We start from the raw sequence: 20,281 nt of genomic DNA on the forward strand, positions 1-20,281 counted from the left end.
GCATACACAATTACTTAATCCACGAGCACAAAGAAAACAATTAAATTTGTAAGTTATGTTTTTTGTCATCTCTTAGAAGGATAATTATGCTTTCTTTGCTTTGATCTTGACTAGCTCATAATTTTTTATTGGCGGATCCTGGTTTCCCACTTTGAAAAAGAAGACTTGTGTAATTCGAACATATTTTCAAATAATGAGTGCTATAATAAAGTAGCCACTCTATTTTAAAATTTGGTTCATACTTTGGAGTCAACTCTACTTTCTAATTCCAGTTTCTGCATTCACTTAGGATTTGGTTAATTTCCTAGTGGAATACATCATACATTACAAAGTTGTAAACTACTCAAAGTGCCTGGCACAAAGCCAAGAATGAACAAGTAATGATACTATTCATTTGCCTTTATGTAGTTTAGTATACTATGCTTTTACAAAAATTTTTTAACATGTTCATCTTATTTGCTAATGACTATTAGCGGACTCTGAAGATCTGCTTCAGTAATACTTAATTAAAGACTAGTAGAATAGACGAATAAATAACTATCCCCCCAGACTAAGTAACAATTTTTAAATGGAAAGTAGTTATTGATTCTTTTACTCAAAGGAAGTATGTCCTTTCTTTCCTCCCATATCATGGCCTATAAATCAAGAACAATGACAAGAATAAAACCTAAAACTGAATGCGTTGGAAAACTCACATATTTAATTTATAAGGCTGTTTCTGTATCATAAAACAAGTTTTAGATCTATACCTTGCAATTAAAATGAGGCTTTTTGTTTAGCTTTTCACCTTCCTAATGGTCATTTTAAATGAGCTTTGGGATATCCCTCTGCAAAAAACCACCTTCCTCATTTCATAATTTTGTAAAGTAGTGGTTTGTTAATGACACCAAAGGTAATTCAACACTATGCACTTGAATGGCATAAAAACATGTAGAAAGAGGAAGGAATGATTAGACTTTCTTCCTAAATGAAACATTCTCATGTGTTTTGATATGAAACAAGCTAGATCAGAAAGCTTTTTATAATTAGGGGAACACTTGCAATCAAATGACTTAATAAAACAAATAATTAACCAATGGCATCCGATCTTTTATAAAAAAGTTAATATTGCAATTAAATCAGAAGTAAGTTCTTACCTTCTTGCTGATCTCCAGAATCCCTATGAGTGAAAAAGGTAAAACATGGAACACTGCAAGGTACAGCAAAATAGGCTGTTGAATGCCTGCCTACAAGGAAAGATTAAATTATAGGCAGCTCTCAAAAGAACTTCAGAAACACTGTTTTCATGAGTTGAAAACATCCATCTATCCTAGCATACAGTTATGTGGATGTTTTCAATTCATGAAAACCTCCGTCTACATTGCAAAGTTACTTAAACAGGAAGGCATATGTGTTCAAAATAAGTCCATTAAACCTTTAGCCCTTCAACACACATGCACATACACACAAAAATCTATAAAAGTAAACCTAACAGTAAACATTTAACAATGAAACATATTTTACATACTGTACAAAAACATTTTATCTACTGCATAACAAAATACACTTTCCATATTACAATTACAGCATAAATATATATTTATAATATCTACCATATACCATATAATTAAATTGTTATTATTATACATATATTATGGTATATTAATATAGTATAAGTTATATTGTAAGTTGGAGTTCTAATAATAAAGACCTTAATCAAAAGACACATAGTTATGGTCGTATCACCTGAAAGTAGCATTACGCTGACATGTCTACGTGAGATGAGAAGAAATTATCAACAGTTAAAGCTTGAACGATTTTTCTGTTTGGAAAAGATAGCTCCCTCACTTTGAAGAACAAGGTTCAATTTCTTTCCACTATGGAATGTAAAATAATCTGTTGTACTTCTCCAGAGTGGCTTAAAGGGTATTTCTTAAGCTCGTGATAAACAACTTTTATACCATTTTTCAGAAATCAAAGATCATTAGTTCTTTCACAACAAATTTGCAGACAATTTCTCCATTCCATTAATGCTTAAGATTTATTTATTGATACTTAAAGATGTCTACCTGCCGGGCCAATGCTGAACATTTGTTTTGAGCTGACTTGACTGCAATGACTTCTTGAGGAGTGTCCCAGCTCAAATATCTTATAAAAGAATGAGGAGAAGGTTATTCATTGGGGTCAGTTTCCTTATAATCAAAATATAATAGTATTTTCTAAATAGTTCTTTAGTTATTTAAATTATAAAACAAAGTAATTTATTTTAAAACAAAAACAACTTAAAATTTCCCTCTAGATCCTTATGCAATAACTCCTATTTAAAAAAAAATACATATATATATATATATTTAACTTTAATCCTTCTAGAGTGTCAGTGAATAAACTCTGTGTTTGATCAAACAGTATTCAAAACTTAGAAAACAAAAAACTATTCCTGCTTTAAAATGGAAGTTACAAAAAGCATTAAAAATGTTACTTTCACATTCTGCATGCATTATTCACTCCAAATACACACACACACACACACACACACACACACACACAGGTGTGTGTGTGTGTGTGTGTGTGTGTGTGTGTATATATATATATATGAAATTTAAAAACTACTAGTTAAAATAACAGTTTTTAGGGACATCTGGCTGGCTCAGTCAGAAGAGCATGTGACTTGATCTCAGGGTTGTGAGCTTAAGCCCCACATTGGATGTAGAGATTGCTTAAAAACAAACAACAACAGGGGCGCCTGGGTGGCGCAGTCAGTTAAGCGTCCGACTTCAGCCAGGTCACGATCTCGCGGTCCGTGAGTTCGAGCCCCGCGTCAGGCTCTGGGCTGATGGCTCGGAGCCTGGAGCCTGTTTCCGATTCTGTGTCTCCCTCTCTCTCTGCCCCTCCCCCGTTCATGCTCTGTCTCTCTCTGTCCCAAAAATAAAAATAAAAAACGTTGGAAAAAAAAAAAAAAAAAAAAAAAAAAACAAACAACAACAAAAATACTTCTTAGATTGTACTAGGCAGATATTTAACTGAAACAGAGTAACCTTCAGGAAAATCAACCATGAAGTACAACCTACATATAAAATACTATTTGCAGAAGGGAAATTAGGAACACCTGGGTGACTCAGTGGGTTAAGTGTCTGCTCAGGTCATGATCTCACAGTTCATGAGTTTGAGTCCTGCGTCAGGCGCTGGGCTGACAGTTCAGAGCCTGGAGCCTGCTTCATTGGGATTCTGTGTCTCCCTCTCTTTCTGCCCCTCCCCTGGTTGCGCTCTGTCTCTGTCTCTGTCTCTCTCTCAAAAACAAACACTTAAAGTTTAAAAAAGATGGGAAATGAAAACGGGAGAGGGGTGGTACCTGGCTGGTTCAATTGGTAGAGCATGTGACTCTTGATCTCAGGGTTGTGAGTTCAAGCCCCACGTTGGGCATGGAGCCTACTTAAAAAAAAAGGGTGGGGGTGATATCTGCCAACTATTACAGGTTAGTTACTTAAGAGTGATACAACAATAAATGATAAAAGGTCTGTTATCCTCAGACCTTCAAAGGTACTCATGAGGAAATAAAAATAGAATAGGTTTATAAATTGAGATCCAGGTATACAATGGTAAATTAAAAAAAAAAGCTTGAAATTTCCTGGGCCACAAGTCTCAAATTTATTTGATAGGCTTACATTTACATATGTATATATATATAAATAAGATCTTGAGTAATAAAGCCACATTTAATACCTGAATTTGCAATATGAAGCAAGATATATTTTCTCAAGGACTTTTCCAGTAGTTGCTGATATGCGAAATAGCCAATTATGTGCAGTCAGTGCTATGAGTGAGGATTTATAATCTGATGGTTTGGGAAGTATTTCCCCCTAAAAAAATAAATAAATAAAAATCAAGGTGTAAAAATGAAACCGGCTGGTCATGAACAATCTGCAGTAATCTATGTCCAAAGAAACTAGCTAAAACCTTAAAGAAATAGCTATGTAAAACCAAAGAGGAAATATTAAATGTACAAATAGAGAATTAAGACAAGGAAAGAAAAGACTGTAGGTTATTATTTTCATCATTAACTTATTGAGTTTATTCACATAAAGTGCTTAGACAGTACCTGAAATAATTTATTATTTATTGTTATTTATCATTAAGTAATTCAACAAGTGTAAGCCAATCATCATCATAACAATAGGAGTATTACTAACAATGCTGTTGTGATAACAATGATAACAACAATAACCGTTCTTAAAACCATAAGAATTAATAGTCATCTGCTAAAGGGGCAGCTGGGTGGCTCAGTCAGTTAAGCATCTGACTTAGGCTCAGGTCATGACCTCCTGGCTCATGAGTTCGAGCCCTGCTGACAGCTTAGAGCCTGCAGCTTGCTTCAGATGCTGTGTCTCCATCTCTCTGCCCTTTCCCTGCTTGTGCTCTGTCTCTCTCTCTCAAAAATAAACATTTTAAAAAATTTAAAAAACAATAAAAAGAGTCATCTGCTAGAATAGATGTTTCTTTGTTCTAAGACTGTCTTTTTGACAGAAGTCAAAATGACAAGAGGGCAAATTGTTCCATGATTCACTGCAGCTCTACTCTTATTAATTAATTTTTTTTTTTTAACGTTTATTTATTTTTGAGACAGAGAGAGACAGAGCATGAACGGGGGAGGGTCAGAGAGAGAGGGAGACACAGAATCTGAAACAGGCTCCAGGCTCTGAGCTGTCAGCACAGAGCCCGACGCGGGGCTCGAACTCACGGACCGTGAGATCATGACCTGAGCCGAAGTCGGACGCTTAACCGACGAGCCACCCAGGCGCCCCTGCAGCTCTACTCTTAACCCAAATGAAAAGCTAGAATGCAGAATCAAGGCAGCCAAAGAAAAACAGAAGATGGACCTGGTTTTAAAGATATCCTCTGTTGGTGGCTGGGTTGGTTAAGTGTCTGACTCTTGATTTTGGCTCAGGTCATCTCATGGTTCATGAGACTGAACCCCATGTCAGGCTCTGCACTGACAGCGTGGAGCCTGTTTGAGATTCTCTCTCTCTCCCCCCCCTCTCTCTCTGCCCCTTCTGTGGTCTCTCTCTCTAAAATAAATAAAATAAACTTTTTAAAAAAAGATGCCCTCTGTTGTTAGTGCATTACCCCCCAAAAAGGGAGGTAATGGCTATTTGGGCATACCTGCCACTGATCAGCTGCCACAAGGTGGAAGTCTAAGGCAGGAAAAGAAAGAGAAGCAAAGAGTTCTACTTTAATTTGTAAAATAAAAAGGAAGTTCTTGGGGGGCGCCTGGGTGGCTCAGTCAGTTAGGCTTCCTAAGCTTCCCACTTCAGCTCAGGTCATGATCTCAGGGTTTGTGGGTTTGAGCCCCACGTCAGGCTCTCTGCTGTTAGCACAGAGCCCACTTCAGATCCCCTGAATCCCTCTCTCTTTGCCCCTTTCCGGCTTGCACTCTCTCTCTCCCGCTCTCAAAAATGAATAAACATTAAAAAGAAAAAGGAAATTCTACGACAAAAGTCAAGAATAGGGAAGTTAAAATTAATCTACTATTTGCGTTGGCTAAAAAGTGAATAGAAAAGAATAAAAGCATAGGTATTTTATATATGGTTTTAAAGATTTGTCTTTCCTTTCAGTTTCTGTGTTTGTTTCTTGGTTGTATGTGTATGTGTGTTTAAGTTTAACTACTGGAAGTCTTACACTAAAATCACATACAATGATGTAAACATTTTTAGTCTGTGGTGTCTTACATAAGTATCACCTCCTGGAGATTTTTTTAATGTTTATTTATTTTGAGAGAGAGAGAGAGAGAAGAGTGTGTGTGTGTGTGTGTGTGTGTGTACACAGGAGAGGCAGAGAGAGAGAATTCCAAGCGGGCTCTGCACTAACAGTGCAGGGCTTGATCTCACAAACTGTGACATGACCTGAGCTAAAATCAAGAGTTGGATGCTCAACTGACTGAGCTACCCAGGCACCACTCACTTCCTGGAGATTTAAAAAAAAAAGAATTGGAAGGAGCATATATAATAGGTTTGAGGTATTTTCCTAAACCAAAAGTTGCATTTCACACATTGTCTCAGAAAAGGGTGCTAATTTATTTTTTTTAATTAAAAAAAAATTTTTTTTAATATTATTTTTGAGAGAGAGAGAGAATGCAAGCAGTGTAGGAGCATAGAGAGAGGGAGACATAGAATCCGAAGCAGGCTCTAGGCTCTGAGCTGTCAGCACAGAGCCCAATGCGAGGCTCGAATCCACCAATGGGGAGATCATGACCTGAGCCCAAGTCAGATGCTTAACTGACTGAGCCACCCAGGTGCCCCTAAAAGGGTGCTAATTTAAATGTAGTTTCACATCAATATGTTAACAACAATAAATGATAACCTTCTTAGTTTTTCTTAATGGAAAATCTTGCTTAACTTCAAATGAGAAGAAAATGTTTAAAGAGAAGTGAGAATAGGAATTAGATTACTAGAAACTCTATATTTTCAAGGATTGCTCTAAATTTTTTGTGTTTTTATACTGTGTCTTCAAAACTTTTCTCAATTAAGAAATCTGTCATCCTTGGGGTGCGTGGGTGGCACAGTTGTTTGAGCGACCCACTCTTGATTGCAGCTCAGGTCATGCTCTCAAGGGTTAAGTGAGATTGAGCCTCACGTGGGGCTCTGCGCTGACAGTGAGGAGCCTGCTGGGGAATTTCTCTCTCCCAGTCTCCCTGCCCCCTTCCCTGCTGTCTCTTTAAAAAATAAATCAATAAACATAAAAAAAAAAAAAAATCTGTCACCTTCCTCCCCCAACCAATGAAAACAGATTAAAAGGCTTTAGATATTGGGGGCACAACAGTTATTTTCAGCTTTCAGTAAGAAATTGGGGAAGAAAACAGATGTAAAACTTTCTGATTTTTAAAAACGTGTCTCTTTTTAAAAAGAATAAGTGTAGGGGCACCTGGGTGGCTCAGTTGGGTAAGCGTCCGACTTCGGCTCAGGTCATGATCTCACCATCCGTGAGTTCGAGCCCCGCATCGGGGTCTGTGCTGACAGCCCAGAGCCTGGAGCCTGTTACAGATTCTGTGTCTCCCTCTCTTTCTGACCCTCCCCCATTCATGCTCTGTCTCTCTCTGTATCAAAAATAAATAAGCGTTAAAAAAAAAAATTAAAAAGAGTAAGTGTCTAAGGGAAAAGAAAGCAGCAGCTCTGGAAAACTACAATTTTATGTAAAAACAGTAGTCTTTGACAAAAGAGAGAATTTTAATAGTAAATTCAAAGGATAGCTTCTTTTCTTTTAAACATTATTTTTGGTCACATATTTTAAGTTCTATTTTTCCTAAAAAACAACCAGCCAGATTCAAAAACCTGATTAATTTGCTACAGTATGTCATAAGTACAGTTCTTAAAACACTGATCCCATGAAAAACTAATATGTAGAAATATACCTCAAAAAAGGAAGTCCTATAATCAAGAGTTTCAGAAAACGGTTTGATAATCACTGTGAACATTAGTATTATCGTTAAGTATTATTAAAGGCTCTGAGAAGTAATTCTATAAATAAACTTGTTTAGCCTTTTAAACTCAGAATATTCCAAACTTATTTTGTGTGCAAGTCAATTCTCTCAACTCCTCTAGCAAGTAGAAGATACTATTTATGAAAACACGGTTCTGAAAAATACACATCAGGGCAATGTTTGTCTGATGGAGTGAGCTTATCTTATTATTTTATTTTATTTTGTATTACTTTTATTATTTTATTTTTTATTTTTGACTTAGTATTTTCCTAACAAGATTCACGGAGGAAACTTATAAGTCTACTTTCACAGAGCCATGTGACATAACTGCTGTCCTAAATAAATATCTTATTTTGATACAATGATCTCTTAAATCAGTAGAATGATCTCTTAAACACTGAGGATAACTCTAAACTAGCTTATATTGCTTGCAAAACTTTTAATCAGTTCATAACTTTTTTCTAATTTTTAAGATTTACAAATAGCATCAAAATTTTAAAATACATTCATAATATTAATATATAATTTTTTAAGATATAAGTTATTTCCTGAGGAAAAATAAGCAAAGGATACACTCTCTCTTCTTGACTCCTTTCAAGATTCAGGAATCACTATGATATTAAAGCTTTGTTCCTTTATACTACATATCAACAATGATCAGTTCTTTCAAGCAAAAAATGCATTAGAAACAAATACTCTAAAAATAAATCTTACCACTGGGCATTCCCATAATAAAGCATCCTCTATTTTTTCTGATTTGGAACATTTTGGCATTTCATAAAGTTTTCTTGGCTCTGATGCAACACTGGGAAAAAAGAAAAATGAATGATTATTCTTCTTATTCATTGAGACAGTGTTTGCTCAGCTTTGAGTGATTTATTCTATTTAGAGATTTGGAATACCAAGATACAACTTGCTACTTTGTCTTCCTTTTCTTAACTAAATGTTAACATTTTTTTCCTGATCACATAATTCAAAAGGAAATTCACTGGAAAAAAATCTGAAAAATACAGTAACATAGATTAGAATACTATAAAATTATAAAAATAACCATTATTAACATTTTGGTTCATTTTCTTCTGCTTTTTCTTTATATACATATACTTACCTGCAGATTATTTTCCAAAGTTGGGTCATATTGATTTCTTTCTTTAACCCTGAATGATTACAGTGAATATCTCTGCTGAATTCCATGGCATTCAAAAACTGTTATTCCAATATTGTAAAATGAAAATTAGATAAAAAGAGTCCTTTTATTTTAGAATGAAAATTAATAGGTTAAAAAAGGAAATACCTTTAAGGTGGTGTTTTTTTTTTTTAATTCCCAAACTGCCTTTCAGAAAAATTGAACAAGTTTATACCTCTGCCAGTATTGAAACTACAATTTTTAGGTGAAAAATAGTCCCTTATTTTTAATTTATACTTCTCTGATTACTACTGAGATATGATCATAGATATTTTCCTTTTTTTTAACTGATGTACTTTAAAATTAAGCTACTATTTAAAAAAAATATTTTTACTGCTTGTATTTGAGAGAGAGAGAGAGACAGAGTGCGAGCAGGGGAGGGGCAGAGAGAGGGGGAGACACAGAATCTGAAGCAGGCTTCAAGCTCTGAGCTGTCAGCACAGAGCCGGATATGGGGCTTGAACCCAGGAATGCAAGATCATGACCTGAGCTGAAGTCTGATGCTCAGCCCACTGAGCCACCAGGCACCTTGAAATGTATATATTAACAAAGGGAGAAGCTTCTAGGTTGGTGAACACATGGACATTCAGGGAGAGTAGTGTGCTCAAAGAGCATGGATATTCCATGCCCTTTCGCATGTAACTTGCCTATGCAACTCTTCCATCTGGCTGTTCTTGAATTATATCTTTTATTATCAACTGGTAATCTACTAAGAAACCAATCACAAAAGACACATACTATGTGATTCAATTTATATGAAATGTCCAGAACAGATGAATCTATAGAGACAGAAAACAGACTAGCAGTTGCTGAGGATGATGTGGGTATTGGGGCAATAGCTAAAGGCAATAAACTTTCTTTTTGAGGTGATGAAAATGTTCTAAAGTCAACTGTAGTGTTGGCTGCCTATATGAACCGCAAGGGTTCACCAAAATTCCTATCATTGAATGAACATTCAACGAACTAAATGTCATCAAATTGTATACTTTAAATTGGCGAATTGTATAGTATGTGAATTATATCTTTTAAAAAATGTTTATTTATTTATTTTTGAGAGAGAGAGGCAAAGAGAGAGGGAGACAGAATCACAAGCAGTCTCCGCACTGTCAGTGCAGAGCCTGACATGGGGCTCGAATCTAGGAACTGAGAGATGTGACCTGAGCCAAAATCAAGAGTCAGGTGCTTAACCAACTGAGTCACCTAGGCACCAGTGTGTGAATTATATCTTAATTAAGCTGTTAAGAGAAAGAAAATGTCTAATATTTTTTATAGAAGCAAAGCATGGTGTTTAGAATATGCTTTAAAACACTTCGTTAAAAGATAAAGGAAAAGTGAGCAATGGCGTAGATAAGCAAATGCAGCAAAATTTGGATCATCTTTGAATTTAGGTAATTAGTACATGGGCGTTCACTACACTGTTTTCTCTGAAGCATGTTCGAAAATTTTCTCTTAAAGCAAAGAAAGGCACGTACTTCCAAAACAAAACATAGAACTTCTTCCCAGGGCACGTAGGTGGCTCAGTCAGTTAAGCGTCCAGCTTCAGCTCAGGTTATGATCTCAAGTGTTGAGAGTTCAAGCCCTGCTTGGGGCTCTGTCGCGCCAGCTCAGAGCCTGGAGCCTGCTTCAGATTCAGTCTCAGTCTCTCTCTCTCTCTGCCCCTCCCCACTAGCATACTGTCCTTCTATCTCTCTCAAATATAAACATTAACATTTTTTTTTTAATTTAAAGAAATTTTTCTCTAAAGCAGCATATAATTAGTAGATACCTGACTTCCTTGACTCTGCTATCTTCTAAGCAGAATAAAACACTACACCATACTCTGAGCAACCTATCATTTTGCCTGCACTATAAAGTAAATTCATTTTAAATTGGTACTTGCAAAGATGAAACCTCTAACTTTGGGTTTAAGAAGATTTTAAAATTATACCCATTTACCACTTACTCTTCTTTTGGGCTCATTTTTCCATTCTCCTATTTCATTAAACATTGATAAAGCATGTGGTTCTATAAAAATGAGTCAAGATCAACAGTGAGGTGAATTACAGGAAAAATGTTCACCAAGATACCTGCTGACACAGCACCGATAATTGTCAAAATATATTCTTCCTCTCTCATAGGCTATAGGTGACTTGGAATGAGTTGTCCAAACATTCTTAAATTTAGTACTTTCCTGAAAGACACAAGGAATTTTGGTTTAGGAAATAACTCATAAGTATCTACCCTGCAGCAATATTAAGTGGGATAATTAAGTCTACAGTTTTCAAAGTAATTCCACGTACGTTATTTAAAACATGTTCATTTCTCCCTCACTCTGTCCTCAACGTTTTACGCGGTGTGACCAAATTTTAGGAAGACTGTTTGCAGGAAGACATAAGAAGCTTAAAACTAAAAGCATACGGTGGTTCTATTAATAGCTATTTACTAATTCCCCAGGTTCAGGGTCTGGATACCCCTGTCCATCACCTGTGATCTTCTTAAAAGGAAGCGCTAACGAGTAAAAACTGCACCCCAGCAGGAGGCTTAGCCGCCAGTCGCCCCTCTGCCCTTGGCCCCATTCCCAGCAGCCGGCGGTCACCTGGCACACCAGCACCCGCAGGATGCCCAGGTTCGTCCTCTGCACCACGCCTGCGTCCCGCGAGAAGAAGCCCAGCGCCCGGCGGCTCAGCTGGCGGCACACGTTGGGTTTCTGAGTTGGGCCCATGGAGGCAAGGGCCGGGGGCGGGGTTTGCTGGGCTGAAGAGGGGCGCGCCCCTCGCTTCCGCGCCAGGCAGCGGCCGTTACCTTCGAACCTCCAGGCCCCAGCTCATCCAGGGGCTCAGGAAAAGCTGACGCGGGGAGCCGGGCAGGGAGCGCACGGCAGTGGGGGGAGGGAAGGAGGGGTTGGCGCTGTCTGAGCGCAGAGTAAAGGAAAAGATACCCCTCCCGGCCTGCCACTCAAACACTCTGCAAGTCTGGACCGGGCTGCGGACAGTGCGACGCCCCCGCAACGCGCGGCCTGCCGGAGCCGTACCCTCCTCACCCGGAGAGGTAGTTCCCAGAGCCCTTTGAGGGAACCTGGCTCCTTCCCAGAACTACAATTCCCATCAGGCGGCAGGAAGAGAGCTCTGGTGCCGGCCCCGCCCCAACCAGCCGAGACCCCGCCCAGCCCCTCCTCCTCTGGCAGCGCGGAGGCTGCGCCGTGGGGCTCGCTCCCCTTTTCCGGGTCTGCGTACCGAGCGGGGCAGAACCCTAGGGGCGCTGTGTTGCCGCCTCCTGGTCTCGCTTCGCTGTGTAAACCTTGCCGCCCGGTTACCCTCGAGTCTCTCAGCTCCCGACTTTCGCTCTAGGAGGCCCTGGCCGAGCGCCGGGAGGGGCGCTGTGTTGAAAGCCACCCCCCTCTTTCCAAAGCAGTGTCCTGTGCTAAAGGTACGGCCCGCGGCTTTCCCTTCAGTCGCACGTTGGACGTTGTGGATGAGGTTGACGGTTAAACATTTCGGGTCTAGAAGCACAATGCTGTTGTAGTAGGAGTTAGTGGTGGAAGATGCTGGCATTCCCACCAAACTAGGATTGACTTACTCTCTCCTTTTGTGGCCTGCGGGGACACAAGGCTGGTTTTGCGATAATTGCTGCCTTTTCCTTCCTCTCGCCTCTTTTTTCTCTTCTTTTGCTAATAAAATATGAAATGTTTACATTCTTAATGGACTGTAAGATACTCCACGTTGATTCCTCTAAGTAGAAGGTAACTTGGTCGCCTACCCCTGCCTATAGGGTCAAAGTTCCCCCTACACTACATTTTCCGTAATCACGCACTACATGTGCCCCCGGGGATTGCTTTGCAAGTCCCGGGGATTGCTTTGCAAGTCCGTTAAGGGTCGTGTCTTTGCGTCTCCCACGTGGGCTTGACATGCCACCTCTCTTTCATACGTGGGCAAGGGAGTGATTGCATTTGACTGACAGCAAAGAGTGCAGTACTGGGTGAGTGCATTGGGTCACAATTTAAGTGTTTGGTAAAAATTGTGTCCCGGATACCCAGGGTTCTCTATTGTTAACTTAAAATATTTCCTTCAGGGCTTGAGCTTTTGCTGATTTTTCATGACTTATTTACAGCATACTGTGGAGCGCTTTGTATATTTTTAGAGCGCACTATAATAGTTAATTTGGTAATTCATGAATGCAGCTGTCACTGAGAAAACTGGGACCCAGAAAGGAGAACTGGATTTTCTTTGGATGAAATGAAATTCAAATCATTGCTGACTTAAATTCATCATCTCTCTTTTCTCATCCCCCTTCACCCTCACTTGTTTGTCTTCCTGTTGTCTTTATCTCACCACCAAGTCACCCAGAGGGCAGTCATCCTGGATACCCTCCCTTTCTCACCCACAACCAAGTCCTTTTGATTCTCTTTTCCATCTCCTTTTTATATCCCCTGCGTAATTTAGGGCCCCACCACTTCATCACATTATTATATTAAGTACCCTCCTTTCTGCCTTACTTAAGTACTTTCAATTCGAATTCTCCATCCTGCTGCCAGAGTGATTTTTCTAAAGCACAAATTTGTCATTTCCTTATTAAAATCTTTCAGTGGCTCCCAATCACCCAGAGCAGAATTTCTCAAGCCTGAGTGGATACCCAGGATTCTCCATTGTTAACTTAAAATATTTTTAGTATGTTAAATATATGCAAATATAAAACTATATATACACTCCTTATGTTGTATATCTTATACAACTATAACTCCCGGTTATAAGTTAAATGAAGCACAATTATGAAACAAATAAATTCAAATGAATACTTATTCATTGTTACCAATGAGACAGTTTTTGTTGGACCTGATATGCTCCAAAAGCAAATATTCACTGTCCTCCATAGCATAACTTCTTTACAAAAGCCCTGTCCATATTGTACTTGTGTTGAGATTACTCAGTGCCTTCACCTCTTTTCTTTTTTTTAAACCACGGCAAAGCCTGCCTTTGTTCAATGTGTCATAATTTCATTTGATCTTCACTTGTCAAACAACATGATTTACACAAAGTAGTCCCCATTTCTTTCTCATTAACCTATGCCAGTGACAAATGGTACCACTTGTTTGCCAGTGCAATGCTAAACACAAACATGTAAACTGAAATCTTATGACAGTATTCAATTATAAGGGGGTCATTCAGATAATCCAGAGTATCCTTTTTAAAAAAATATTTTTGGGGGCGCCTGGGTGGCGCAGTCGGTTAAGCGTCCGACTTCAGCCGGGTCACGATCTCACGGTCCGTGAGTTCGAGCCCCGCGTCAGGCTCTGGGCTGATGGCTCGGAGCCTGGAGCCTGTTTCCGATTCTGTGTCTCCCTCTCTCTCTGCCCCTCCCCCTTTCATGCTCTGTCTCTCTCTGTCCCAAAAATAAAATAAAAAACGTTGAAAAAAAAAAAATTAAAAAAAAAAAAATTTTGTTGTTGATTTTTATCAAGTCGTACAAATTCCTAGGGGTCTGAATAGGTGCCGTACAGGACAAAATCTGAATCCCTTAATGTGTACAGGGCACTTCTGTCTGCATCTTGCCCACACTTTCAGCCTTATTTCCTTGTCCATCGTTACTTAATATTTGCTCTTGTGGCTCTGACATGTTGCTCACTTACTCAAGCCAATGGGCCTTTCAACTTTTCTTTGGAACTCCCTCCCTTTCCTTCTCTTGTCTGTTTTATCTTGTAACTCATCCCAGGTATCACACCTCCACTCACACTTTTCCTGACCCCTTCACTTCAGGTATAGACTTGGTTCTTCTAACATGTTTCTCTGCATACATTGGTTGTAGCACTGTATTAGAATTATTGTTTGTTGGTCTTCCCAACACATTGTTTTTATGCTTTTTTTTTTTAATAGGCTCTACACCCAGTGTGGGCTTGAACTCAGGATCCCAAGATCAAGAGTTGCATGCTGTACTGAGTGTCCCCCAACATACTGTTTTTAGAGTAGTCCATTCGTTCATTCGACATACATATGCATTAACCACATTTTAGGCAGTATACAAAGGATGCATATGTATGTTGAATAAATTGACCGTTCTAAGGACATTGTATAGAATCTATTATTGGCAACTAGGTACTTTCAACATACATGCAGATTTAGTCTTCCTTTTTTCTTTAAATCGGTAGGAAACCACAGTGTTCATAAGAAGAAATAACTTTTTAAAAACTTGAATCCCCAACAGTTCTACCTATAGGTAGATATTTTTTCCATTTGTTGAGGGTAAAATGGCATGCACAGATATCCCTAGTTTAGGATTTGAAAATGACTTCTCAATTTAAGACCTAGAACAAACATTGTTTTTTTGTTTCTTGTTTTTCTTTTTCAATCTGTGTCATGTGTTTTAACAGAATACTTAGCTATCTTTACCACGATGTTTTTTAATATATATTTTGTTAAATTTATTTTGTTAGTAATCTCTACACTCAATGTGGGGTCAAACTCATGATCCTAAGATCAAGAGTCATACTCTACCAACTGAGCCAGCCAGGCACCCCATCATGATATTTAAAGACAAAGAGATATGAATTCAGAAGTTAATAAAATGCTTTTTGTTCATGTTCTTTGTTTAAAGAAGCATGGTAAAGCACTCAGGTTATTAAACTTGAACATTTGTTCAGAGATAAATTGTTCAGAGACAAAACCACAAGAGGTCATTCATTCAGCATGTAATTATGTTCATGTACTTTGTGCTGGCAACTATTTTGGCATAGGGTATAACAGTGAATGGGATAGACAAGGCCTCTACGTGTGGAGGGAGTTAGACGATAAATACATAGATTACAAAAATGAAATTTCAGGTAGTGATAAGGGCCGTGAAGAAGACAAAACAGGGTGATGTGCTTGGTAGAGTATGGTTGGAAGCCCTGCTTTATTTTAGCTAGAGTGGTCAGGGAAGGCCTCTTGCAGATTGGACTTCTGAGCTGAGACCTGAATGATGAGGATGAGTGAGTCTGCAAAGAATTGAGGTTAGAGTAGTCCAGGCAGAAAACTCTTGAATGCAAGGTTCCCAAAGCAATAACAACCTTGGCTTATTCTAAAACTGTCAGGCCAGTGTGACTCTCTAGTGCATGTGAGGGAGATGAACTTGGAGAGGTAAGCCAGAACCAAGTTATATCAGGCATAAGGAATTTTGGATTTTAATCAAAGCCAAAGGAGGCTTTGAAGGAGAGTGACATGATCTAATTTGTGATATAATAAGATCTTTATGGCTATAGTGTGGAAAATGTACTGTGAGGAGATAAGAATGCAAGTGAACAGGCTGTTCACTTGGTCCAGGTAAGCGATGGTAGTGTTTGGACTGGCGTGGTAGCAGGAGAAATGGAAAAAAGTGAACAGATTCAGGATATATCTTGGAAGTAGAGTTGATAAGACTCCTAATGTAGTGGATATTAACAATGAAGAAAATAAAAGATTCAAGTGAAATCATAATAAAGCAGAACCACAATAACCCTCTCCAAACTCCCCAGAACAAATGGAAAACAGTGAACTACGTATGATGTGGTGTCTATGAAACAATACCTAGATTTTATTAAATGTACATATCAGCTTTTTACACACTGATGCTAAAGAATGTTAGGTTCTGTTCTGTGGTTAGGAATGTGGGAAGAAGGAAGTAAAATCAGGTCCCAGAAGGGGCAGGGGTCAGAGCATGTGGTACCACGGTAGTGTGATGGAAAAAATCACTAGTGATAGGCTAACATTCCCTTTAACAACAAGAGTGAAATAGGCCAGTTAGCAGGTAGCTGGTGTATTTTAGGTGAGAATCACTTTTGGAAATTTATTTTGAAATTACTGAGGCTTTTGACCACAAGTTTGGTTCTCATGTTTCCTTTTCACTGTATATTTTCACATTTTGTTTAAACATGAAGTACATTCATGCATATACAAAATCCAGAAAGATTAGGTTTAAAGATTGATAGTAATGATTATAAACTATTCTTATTTTAAAATTATTTTATTTAAAGAACATGTATAGATAACATAGCATAATGTATAAAAAATATAAAATGAATGCACATGTATTTATCATCAACTTAAAAAAAACAAACCCAGAAGAGGGGTGCCTGGGTGGCTCCATCAGTAAAGCGTCTGACTCTTGACCTCAGCTCAGATCTCCATCTCACGGTCATGATTTATACCCTGACGTGGAGCCTACTTAAAAAACAAAACAAAACTTTAGAGCATTACCTGCAACTTTGACATCTCCTAGGTGCCTCTCCTGGTTCCCAGATCCCTCTTTCCTCTTTATATAAATAAAATATTGTTAACTTATAAGTGTTTTTGAACATATATAAATTGAATCATACAATATATGTGTACTCTTCTACAATTTGTCTATTTTTTCTTTTCTCTTTTTTTTTTTTAAAGATTTTATTTCTCAGATGCCTGGGTTGCTCAGTCTGTTAAGCGTCCGACTCTTGATTTCAGCTCAGGTAATGGTGTTATGGTTGTGAGATTGAGCCCACGTCAGGCTCCACACTGGGTATGGAACCTGCTTAAGATTCCTTCTCTCTCTCTCTCTCTCTCTCTCTCTGTCTCTGTCTCTGTCTCTTTCCCTCCCTCCTTCCCTCCCTCTGCCACTCCCCACCCCCTGCACCTGCATTCTGTCAAAAAAAAAAGTTCCCTTTAAAAAAATTTTTTATTTCTAAGTAATCTCTACACCCAACCTGAGGCTCGAACTCACAATCCCAAGATCAAGAGCCGCACATGCCCTACCAACTGAGCCAGACAGGCGCCCCACCTATTTTTTCTTCAACATTATACTTGACAAAGTACCTATAGTTCATTTCATTTATTTTTACTGCTATATAGTATTTAATTGTATGAATTTACTACAATTTATCCATCTTCTACTGACTGGGCTTTTGTTTCTTTCAAGTTTTTTATTCCTAGAAAAGTACTGTTACAGACATCCTTTAACCTGTCTCCTGGTATACATGTTAAAGAATGTATTTCTTTTCTCTAGCTGTGTAGCAAAGTACCACAAACTTGGCAGCTTAAATGAACACCCATTTATTATTCCTAATTTTTGTTCCTACATGAAAAATCAGTTGTCCCAGAACTATTTTTTTGAAGGTTCCCTCAAACCTCAAACAAACTGGGTGTTGAATTTAATCTGTTGAATTTAGCACTGTTGATCTGCAGTGCTAACTTCATTGTATATCAAGTTTACATTTATAATTAGGTCTGTTTCTAGTCTGTGTTTTCTGTTCCATTGTTGTATTTCTATTACTGGGCTAATACCTGACCACTTTTATAGTAAGGCCTGAGAGCTGGTAGGACAAATCCTCTACCTTATTCCTTTTTCTCAGGAGTATCTTATTTCTTTTTTGCCTTTTGCATTTTCAAATACCTTTTTAAATCTGCTTCAGTTCCACAAAAAAACCTTATTGGAATTTTGATTGGAATAGCATTAAATCTGTGTATCAACTTGAAGAGAACTAACATCTTTACCATATCAAATTATCCTACTTATGAAGACCATATGTCTCTCCATTTATTTAGATCTGTAGTGTCTTTCAATGAAGTTTTATAATTTTTTTCATAAGGGATTTGCATATTTTAAACTTCCTAAGTACATTATATTTTTGGTCAGTGTTATAAATGGTAAATTTTTAAATTAGATTTTCTAACTATATTTTTGCTAGCATATAAAAATGCAAATTTTCTTTTTGTATATTGGTCTTTTATTTAGCAACCTTGACAAACTTTATCTTTAGCAATAATAATTGTCATTTGTAAAAAAAAAAGTCATTTGTAAGATTTGGGGGATTTTTCTATGTAGATAATCATGTCCTCAGGAAACTGTGACAGCTTTATTACTTCCTTCTCAACTCTTACCATTTATTACTCTTTCTTTTCTTACTGTGCTGGCCAGGACTTCTAATACAATGAATAAAACTGGTGAAGGTGGCCATTCTTGTTTTATTCATGTTTATAAACAGAATATTTCTAATAGTTCACCATTAGGATAACATTGTAAGTTTTTGATAGCTACTCTTAATCAGATTAATGAAATTCTCTTCCATTCCATATTTGCTAAAAGTCTTATTTGATTTTTTTAAAAAAATATTTATTTATTTTGAGAGATAGACAGCATGCATGAGTTGGGCGAAGGGGCAGAAGGGGAGTAGGGGAGAGAGAGAGAGAGAGGGAGAGTATCATAAGCAGGCTCCACACTCAGCTCAGAGCCCTACTCAGGGCTTGATCCTACAACTATGAGATCAAGACTTGAACTGAAATCAAGAGTCCGACACTTAATCTAATGAGCCACTCAGGCACCCTTTGTTTATTTGATTTTTAATCATGAATGGGTGTTGAATTTAATCAACTACTTTATATCTGCTGACATAATCATATAATTTTTTCCCTTTAATCTGATAATGTCAGATGCTCAACCGACTGAGCCACCCAGGCACCCCTTTTTTAATGTTTTTATTCAGCCTTTGGGAGTGTTTTATAACAGAAAGGTTTTTGGGGTGTCAGTTCACCAAATTACCAGAACTACAATTCCACTTTATTTTTTGTAACATTTATATATTTATTTTTGAGAGAGACAGTGCACACACGATGAGAGTGGAGCAGGAACAGAGAGGGAAATAGAGGAACTGAAGCGGGCTCTGCACTGACAGCAGAGAGCCTGACGTGGGGCTTGACCTCATGATCCTTGAGCCGAAGTCAGTCACTTAACCAACTGAACCACCCAGGCACCCCTACAATTCCACTTTAGTATTTTTAGTGTAAAGACTTCTGTTAATGTAAGATATGATCACTTACCATCACTTCTGTCTTCTTGTCTCAACAAGGAAGCTGTGTTATGTAGTAGAAAGAGCATTATACCAGGAGTCAAGAGGCACAAGTTGTAGTTCCAGCACCACCACTTAGTGGGATCTTAACCAAGCCACGTATTCTCTCTGAGTTTGATTCAATCACCTGCTAAGAGGAAATACTCAGGATTGAAGTGAGAATTACATGAGTTTATAAATGTCAACTCGTTGTTGTAAGGGGAAAGGATGAGAACCAATGATGTCTAGTACATTCTCTGTTAGGAAAATGTAACCAAAACAGGTAGTTTAAGGAGAGAAGAGGGTTGATTTGGCAGCACAGAGGATGTTTTTTGTGTGGTGAAACTATTTCATGGTTTTGAAATGGTGGATACATGACACTGTGCATTTGTTAAAACCCACAGAGCTCTACAGCACAAAGAGTAAACCCTGACACATGCAAATTTTAAAAATAAATAAGGGGAAATGGGATTTAGGATGGAGGGCAGCCTGATAAAGGAATCTAATTGTATTATAAATGTATTTAATAACCTCACTGAAAGGAGCCAAGTAACTTGAAAATGAGACTAAAACTAAAGGCGGTAGGAACTGTTCATAAGCACTGTACTCTAACTGATAAAGTATGAACTCTAGTTTAGCTTGCTATAGATAATGGTAGATACATGTAGAAGCATTTATAAAAACGTGTTTATACAAGGTTTAGTATTCCCACATATATTTCCTTGTTTTGTCAATTGAGAGGGCCTAGAAGCAATCTTGTAGCAAGGAGCACACCCAGTACCTGGTCCATTCCCCAATAAAAGAAACAGACACTCTTTGGAGAAGTAGCTGATTCTAGGATTGGGTTAACGAATATACAACATGAGCC

General features: G+C 38.0%; 2 protein-coding genes across 8 annotated transcripts in view; one reads left to right on the plus strand and one right to left on the minus strand.

The window, feature by feature from the left end:
• The window catches only part of DCAF17 (DDB1 and CUL4 associated factor 17), a 33,815-nt gene extending 21,404 nt beyond the window's left edge, over nt 1-12,411 (minus strand). Inside the window, exons 1-6 of one of the 2 annotated variants that reach the window (XM_081796366.1) lie at nt 12,192-12,411; nt 10,703-10,806; nt 8,165-8,255; nt 3,700-3,836; nt 2,049-2,127; nt 1,137-1,226 (exon numbers count right to left, since the gene is read on the minus strand). In XM_081796366.1, coding sequence (XP_081652492.1) covers nt 1,137-1,226; nt 2,049-2,127; nt 3,700-3,836; nt 8,165-8,224 — 366 coding nt within the window. In that variant the 5' untranslated portion in view covers nt 8,225-8,255; nt 10,703-10,806; nt 12,192-12,411. Of the gene's footprint in view, nt 1-1,136; nt 1,227-2,048; nt 2,128-3,699; nt 3,837-8,164; nt 8,256-10,702; nt 10,807-11,211; nt 11,725-12,191 lie in introns of those variants that run through there. The other variant, XM_060621624.3, reaches the window with a different exon arrangement.
• The window catches only part of METTL8 (methyltransferase 8, tRNA N3-cytidine), a 97,686-nt gene continuing 89,100 nt past the window's right edge, over nt 11,696-20,281 (plus strand). For 4 of the 6 annotated variants that reach the window (XR_013557275.2, XR_013557276.1, XM_078451154.2 and 1 more), the window contains exon 1: nt 11,942-12,041. The gene's annotated coding sequence lies outside the window, so the exon portion shown is untranslated. Of the gene's footprint in view, nt 12,042-20,281 lie in introns of all 6 variants that reach the window. The other 2 variants (XM_060621631.3, XM_060621629.2) reach the window with 2 other exon arrangements.

The sequence above is a fragment of the Panthera onca genome, chromosome C1, assembly GCF_046562875.1.
Source record: "Panthera onca isolate mPanOnc1 chromosome C1, mPanOnc1 haplotype 2, whole genome shotgun sequence".
Taxonomy (NCBI): Eukaryota; Metazoa; Chordata; class Mammalia; order Carnivora; family Felidae; genus Panthera; species Panthera onca.